At 38.8% G+C, this 7,696-nt stretch overlaps 4 protein-coding genes across 4 annotated transcripts; 2 read left to right on the top strand and 2 right to left on the bottom strand. All coding sequences in view use genetic code 12, as the record gives it.

Moving 5' to 3' along the window:
- Positions 1 to 461: 461 nt before the first annotated feature.
- On the bottom strand, positions 462 to 2,975 carry KGF56_001931 (uncharacterized protein; the record flags this gene model as incomplete). Its single annotated transcript, XM_049323105.1, has 1 exon — positions 462 to 2,975. The coding sequence occupies one exon, from the start codon at positions 2,973 to 2,975 to the stop codon at positions 462 to 464; it is 2,514 nt and encodes an 837-aa protein (XP_049181012.1).
- A 188-nt stretch (positions 2,976 to 3,163) lies between these two features.
- Positions 3,164 to 3,751, top strand: KGF56_001930 (uncharacterized protein; the record flags this gene model as incomplete). Its single annotated transcript, XM_049323104.1, has 1 exon — positions 3,164 to 3,751. One exon carries the CDS (start codon positions 3,164 to 3,166, stop codon positions 3,749 to 3,751), a length of 588 nt encoding a protein of 195 aa, XP_049181011.1.
- Positions 3,752 to 3,887: 136 nt separating this feature from the next.
- Positions 3,888 to 4,301, top strand: KGF56_001929 (uncharacterized protein; the record flags this gene model as incomplete). Its single annotated transcript, XM_049323103.1, has 1 exon — positions 3,888 to 4,301. One exon carries the CDS (start codon positions 3,888 to 3,890, stop codon positions 4,299 to 4,301), a length of 414 nt encoding a protein of 137 aa, XP_049181010.1.
- Positions 4,302 to 4,319: 18 nt separating this feature from the next.
- Positions 4,320 to 6,749, bottom strand: RIM13 (Rim13p; the record flags this gene model as incomplete). The annotated part of the gene is made up of 1 exon (XM_049323102.1): positions 4,320 to 6,749. One exon carries the CDS (start codon positions 6,747 to 6,749, stop codon positions 4,320 to 4,322), a length of 2,430 nt encoding a protein of 809 aa, XP_049181009.1.
- Positions 6,750 to 7,696: the final 947 nt, after the last annotated feature.

Genomic DNA, 7,696 nt, shown 5'->3' with positions numbered 1-7,696 from the left:
TTTTACCTTTTTATACCTGACGGTATTTGGATTATTTTTTACCTTTTTATACCTGACGGTATTTGGATTATTTTTTACCTTTTTATACCTGACGGTATTTGGATTATTTTTTACCTTTTTATACCTGACGGTATTTGGATTATTTTTTACCTTTTTATACCTGACGGTATTTGGATTATTTTTTACCTTTTTATACCTGACGGTATTTGGATTATTTTTTACCTTTTTATACCTGGCGGTATTTGGATTTTTCTTTTTTGCCTATTTTTGTTACTTTACACAAAATGGACAAGAAAAAGATGCATTTGCCACATAACCCAAAGAAGTCAAAAAATCTGCAAAGTAAATCCCGTTAAGAGGGTGGTGGTGAGAAGTTAAACCCCTCCCAAAGAGAAATATATGGAAACATGCAATAGTCTACTTATCAATAACTATACCAATCCTAAACCATTATCAGCAACTCATAGTATCAACTCATCCAATTCAAAATCACTTAACGCATCCAAACAATACTTTATATCCCTATACTGCTTACTACTTGGTTTCCAGTCTCGAAATTGTTCCAATATGCAATTTAATCTACTAAAAGTGTCTATATGTTTATAAGTTATGAAATCTTGGAATATGGATCGAATAGACCAAGGGAGAATGTTTTGAAAGTTCAACTGAATGTCGTACTGTTGAAGATAGTGTTGTTGCTGTTGTTGTTGTTGTTGTTGTTGTTGTTGTTGTTGCTGTCGCTGCTGCTGCTGTTGTTGTTGTTGTGTAGGTGAAGAAAGGATTGAACTCACTGATGTTGTTGATGCTGAAGGAGACACCGATGCTGAAGATGGCTGGTGGCTAAAGTTTGATTTCGAGTACCGGATCTTCAAATCTCGCATGTGAGTGAGATTTGTCGATTTTAATGCAAAATTGAGTGCTTCGGTATATACTTGATCTTGTTCGAAAATCATTGCTCGTGGTGATTTACCTGGGGGGTCTAGTTTATCACCTAGCTCTTTAATGATATTGTATTCATCTTCTTGACCAAGGTTTTTCATCATGCAAATCATATTGAAACTTTGTGAAATAAACGATGGAACGCCAGGAGTGGCGTCAGTTCCATTGTACATGTTGCGATGGATATTAGGATGATTGTACTGCAATCCCCAACTGGAATAAAGTGGTATAAATGAACAATCATTTAAACTGCTTGTCAAGATAAACTTTACATTCCTTGATATAAGGTACTTCATTGAATGGTCCAACTGCTTGGATAACAAGCTATCTCTTTTATCTAATTCGAAAACTTCTCGAACTATCTCATTCTCAGTTTGGGTGTATGCTCGATAAACAATCTTATAGTAATGCGATGGCATAGGACCAAGAAAACTGCCCAGCATGCTCAAAATTGCAATCTTTCTATTATGGTGCTTCAAATGATAATTTGTTTGCAACAATCTAGCAAGAATATTCACAGCAATAGGAACTGAGGTTGAATAACTTACAAAAAAGATGAAATCACTTTGTTCCAAGTCACTTTTCCAATTGTTAAGTAAATGCACAGATTTATCAATGCGATCATTCATCTTGCCCTGTCCGTCAATTGCTATTGTCTTTATACTATAATCTAATGATTCAAATTCAAAAGAGTTTTCCAAAATCCACTTTTCAACTGCTTTTGCTGCTTTCTTCACATAGTCTATTGAGGTTCCCGTATACTCACCAATTAGTGCCCGCACCATCTTGGTAGGTAAAAAGTTATGAACGCCGATAATGGTGATTTTTTGAATCTTTTTGATCAATTGATGCAAATCATTTGGTTTTTTTCTATACAAGTGACCTTCTGTCTTTATGCCGCAAATTACATCTTTTGATATAATCCGGAGCTTGGTTTTCAAAGTCGCTTGTCGATAATTCTCTTGAACCGTAGGTGTAACTAAATTTCTACATAGTGTTGGCGAGTTGTCGTTTTCCAATGATGTAGTATTAGTTGTTGATGTTGTTATGCTTGGTACCGTTTGAATAGCTTGCTTTTTCAATGATTTTTCAAAAATCTCATTTGATGATACTGGCCTATTCTTGCGGAAATGGATCTGTACGGGATTATGTTCGCTTACTGTTCCATACACTGCTAATTCGAAATTCTTAAACCCATCGGTACTGGCATAAACATAATGACACTCATCCTTAGCTCCTACAATAGCGAGTTTTGATGATCTGTAAGCCTCACTAGAATCATCGTCTTCATTGGTTTCGCTGAGGTATGCAGCTGATTGGAAAAAGCTGGGAATTAGCCAACTAAACCAAGATGATGACTGCTGGGGTTGCGAAAAGGAGCATTCAGACATTGTACTTTCCTTCGGTGATGCCTGTCGTTCGACTAGTGACTGTGAATGTTGTAAAGGCGGTGGATCTTCCCTTAGTAAAGGTATTTCGTCCAAGTTTAATTTGGGTAAAGAATTTGGGAATAAAATTGATGTATAATAGGAATACCACCTTCTTGTTGAATCAGTTTCTGCAGTTTCTGCAGTATTCATCGCGCTGGACTTATCTTGGACCGGCTCATTGTCCAAGGAAGCAATTGCCGAACCGTTTTCGGGCATTTCAACATTATCAGGCAAAGTAGTAGCGAGATTTCGCCGATAGCCAGACCATGAAAATAGGGAAAAGGAATTGCTCAGCACTGCGTTTCTCGTAGCAGCAACAGCACCTGAAGAATTGCCCAGCACTGCATTTCTCGTAGCAGCAACAGCACCTGTAGCAACAGCACCTGTAGCAACAGCACCTGAGGAATTGCTCAGCATTGCGTTTCCCGTAGCAGCAGTACCTGTAGCAGCAGCACCCATACCAGAAGACCCTGAAACTCCAGAACTCTTTGCTCTCAAAACCAAATCTCTAACTGCATTATTATGAAATTGTTGACCTTGCTGATCAACAATATTGGAATTCTCCTGCTTCGCTGGATCTTGATCTTCACCATTATACGTAAACATACTCTTACCGTCTTACCGTCTACCCACAATAACCGTTACCCTTAGAACTGCTCAATCGTGGCAACTAGAAGAAGAATCCTTGGATAAATGATATGGTTAAAATTAGCCGCTGATCAAAATCTTTTCATCTTTTTTTTATATGAGCCGTTTAATTTCCGTTATCAGTGAACTCTTGAATGGTTTAAGAGATGAGTATACCGGGGGAAAGGGTTGGTGCTAGAGGAGAGGTTGAGGTTGAGAAGGTGAGTTCGACTGCTTGGGCAAATGAGGTGTTGAAAAGTTTGGCAATTAGAGATGAAGTAGAGAAGAAAGATTTACAATATTTCCAGGCTTTTGATCAATTATGTGAAAGAATAAAAGGATTACAGGAAGAAGCTGCTGCCGCTGCTGCTGCTGCTGCTGCTACACCTTTGTCATCTTTAGTTACATCCAAGACTTCAAAGCTGCAACAACAAATTGAGAGTGGGATCATTTTCAAGCAAAATCAGCAGTTGACTTTGGAAAATAATGATTTGATCACCAACTTGAATTCGGTTACTCTCAAGAATGAAAGGTTGGAAATGATTTTGAATGAAAAGAATAAGCTGATAAAGAGTCTCCAAAGGTTGAATGCTCAATTAAAACAGAAAACTGAGTCCTTGAGCTTAGAAATTAAAGAAAAGAATAAGACTATTGAATTTGTAAATGATGAATTATTAACATATCAAATGCAGAATAATGTCCTAAGAGCCCACTATCAACACTATCGAGCAGAGCGAGATAGTGGGGCACACTGATAGACACTATCGACTATCGAGCGAAGCGAGATAGTAGAGCACACTGACTAGCTGCAACCGACACCGACTAGCTTACTTCAATACTATCGAGCGAAGCGAGATAGCAGAGCACACTGACTAGCTGCCACTTACGATCATGGCTCCTTACTTCGTCATGGCTCCTTACGGTCATGGCTCCTTATGGTCATGGCTCCTTATGGTCATGGCTCATTATTTTGTCATGGCTCCTTACGGTCATGGATCCTTATGGTCATGGCTCCTTATTTGGCCATGGCTCATTATTTTGTCATGGCTCCTTATGGTCATGGCTCCTTATTTTGTCATGGTTCCTTATGATCATGGCTCCTTATTTGGTCATGGCTCCTTATTTGGTCATGGCTCATTATTTGGTCATGGCTCCTTATTTGGTCATGGCTCATTATTTGGTCATGGCTCCTTATTTGGTCATGGCTCATTATTTGGTCATGGCTCCTTATTTGGTCATGGCTCATTATTTGGTCATGGCTCCTTATTTGGTCATGGCTCATTATTTGGTCATGGCTCCTTATGATCATGGCTCATTATTTTGTCATGGCTCCTTTTGTATTGTTACTTTAAAATTACTGCCAATCTCAACCACGCATGCACCACTACCGATTTCAAACCTCTCAATCAACAAAATAAAAGCACCAGGGTACTCAAATCTTTGATCGATATATAATCCATACAAGGTATCACTACTAAAGTCCTTATTTATTTGTATCGGCTGTTTTGTTACTGCGTTGAATATCGACGCCCTCATTGCTGGTCGATAATTTGTTTGTCGCTCAACTAAAACAGCTTTGGTGTCTTGACTATTTTGATGAAGAATCTTGAAAGTAACAAGCGTGTTTCTAGTCTCAGTTGTGATGTACAATTTAAATCTATTTTGATTATTCCAGGGAACTATTCTGGTATGTGAATACAAGCCAATACTATTGGGAACTTTTTCAACTTCAACTTGGGTTGATGAGTTTATGAAAAAGGTGAATTTACCCAAACTATGGTGATATGTAGATACAATTAACTTGTAATGACCCGGTTGCAAATCCAACGATGCCAATTGGTAATTTAAGTTGTAATTTTCATTAAGGAGCAGGTCTGTTTTAACAAATTTGCGAATTCGTTTCCCCTTTTGAGAAGCTTGAGAATGGAGTAGATGAAAATTGACTATTGTCGCTTCATCTCCATATAAACATAGAGTTACCAGTGTTGGCTTGGTCACGATAATGTCATATTGCGGATTATTGAGAAAACTCGACATTGTCCACTCCCCTCCATTAGTATCCACGGTCCATTCTCCTTCAATGCGTTTATTAAAACTGTGCTTATATCGCAGTCGGCTCAAGGGAAACCCAAAAGAGGTCAAGGAAAACATTGCGGTTGTATTACACCATACAACTATTGTATAACTCCCCGGCTTCAACTTAATAAGATGAAGTCTATTGTTGGATTCAAATAAATTGTGTTCGTGATCATTGGGCGAAAGAATCCTATCACCTGTAGACTCAAACACGGTGGCTTTTGTCCAGTAATTCATATCTTGTGATAAATGGCGCTCTAATAATAGCCAGCATTCCTTATCACATTTAACGGTAAACTGAGGTAGATCCAACATGAGCTTTTTGTTTGAGTATATAAAATTCTCGGTATAGCTTGGCACATTTTCTTTAGGTTTCCAGTTGATATATAGATACTTGAACTGGGCAAAATCCTCTGTTTTAACAAATCTATTCGCAGCCAGATTTCCACAAAGCCATGGATTTTTCAAGGTGATTGAAATCGATGGCTTTTGGTTTTCAAATTCTTCAATCATATAGTCATGTTCGCTGATTAGATTTAGCTGTGTGCTAAGCTTATCGCTCATACTTCCAGTTCCAATACCCAATGCCACTTGACCGTTCATTTTCAATGGCCATAATTCCATCAATAGAGATGGCAATTGACCTTGTTTTAGCTTGACTATTTCTGGAAGCCAACCGCTCAATATGTATGTATCATTAGCCATATTGGATCCACTTGGCAAATACCCCGATCCAGCAATTTTCAAATATGCCTTTTCGATTAATGCTGGCCAAAACAAAGTTTCGTCTGCAAATGACTTTATTGTCAAATTCCTTTGCGAATGATGAATTAATGGTAATCTGTTATCGATGGTAACCTTACGTTTACATCCATTGAAGTAAAGCGAAACATAATACATGTTAGACTTTTGGTTTGGAGAAATAATCTGTAGCATTTGCACCTTTTGGTCCACCAATGATAGGAATGATGATACAAATGAGCAATCTTGTAGTAGATCCTGATAGAGAGCAGATAAGATTGACGGGTCTGCACTCCAGTTGGTCATTTCAAGCGGCTCGAAGCGGCAGATATCTTGGGTAACGCTTGGCAACCTTGCCAATAAAAGTTGGTCAGCAGTATCAGCAGTATTAGCGGTATTAGCAGTATTAGCGGTATTAGCACCATCAGCACCAGCACCATTACCACCAGCACCATTACCACCAGCACCATTACCACCAGCACCATTACCACCAGCACCATTACCACCAGCACCATTACCACCAGCACCATTACCACCAGCACCATTACCACCAGCAGCATAGTTATTGATAAAGATTGCGTTTGTCGAGTCGTATGAACCAAGTTTAATCACCGGGTAACAGTACCACTCGCATTGACATTCACTATCAACCAATTTGGACGAAAGCCAAAGTAGTTTCTCTGAAGTTGATTTCGAGGTTTCCCTTTTCTTCAACTCATTGTAGTACTCGAGTGCAAACACCGAAAGTGTTTTAATAATCTTGTCCTTACCTTGTTGTTGTTGCGGCACCTCTGCTCTTGCCGCCGCCGCTGCTGCTGCTAGGTAATTCAATACCTTGATTGCAGATACTACCTCATTTTTAGCTTGTTCCGGCTTATCTATTGCTCTATAAACATGGCTCTTTTCAATATGCTTGATAAATTGAAGCAATGACATTTAACGGTTTTGAAAAAAAGAAATAGCCGCTGTATTCCTGTTTGGGATTTTGTATCTTTTCCTTCTGGCAATCAGACCCGTGTTACTTGGATGGGGGGAGGGGGAGGGGGCAGCAGATGAGAGACTTGCTCAAATAGAGGAGGCCTACTGGGATGGAGAAGACACAGTATCGTTACTACTAAGTAGTTGTTACAAAGTGACTCTATAGACGAAACCACTTATCTTGTATGTATAGTTCATCAACTATATAAAAGTAATTGAGTCTAAATCGAGTCTCTCTCTCATTGGGCCGCCCTAATTTAGAGATGAGATGAGATAAACATATTTTTTAGGTAGGTAATAGATGACTTAGTATAAACCGCTACCTTGTAAGATCTAACCTCGACACTATCGACACTATCGACACTATCGAGCAGAGCGAGATAGTGGAGCACACTTGCTTCATTTACTTCATTTATTTCATTTACTTCATTTACTCATTTGCTTCATTTACTCATTTGCTTCATTTACTCATTTGCTTCATTTACTCATTTGCTTCATTTGCTTCAAGTATATTTGCAAGTGCTCTACTATCTCGCTTCGCTCGATAGTGGCATCCGGGTTCATTACAATAGAGGCTTACTTGTTTACTTTATCCATTAATACCCAGACCAATCTCTATACATCAACCATCTTTGCGCTAGCATTTTGGTGTGGTGCTACCAATATGCTACCAAATTGTGTTCCAAAGTTAACCAAGTGGTATTGTGCATAACCACTATCAATGCCAAATTGCAAAATTGGTAACTAACAAGGTAGTGGTGGCGGTTTGAAAATCATATAAAAGAGTCAATATTTCTAATGTAATCTAATCCAACACTATCGAGCGACAATATCAAGTGGCACTATCGAGCGACAATATCAAGTGGCACTATCGAGCGACACTATCGAGTGACTGCCACCAACAC

This window comes from Candida oxycetoniae (assembly GCF_023343755.2).
Source record: "Candida oxycetoniae strain CBS 10844 chromosome Unknown scaffold91, whole genome shotgun sequence".
Lineage (NCBI taxonomy): Eukaryota > Fungi > Ascomycota > Pichiomycetes > Serinales > Debaryomycetaceae > Lodderomyces > Lodderomyces oxycetoniae.
The sequence above is the reverse complement of the archived record's forward strand: the minus strand, read 5'-3'. Positions and strand labels throughout refer to the sequence as shown.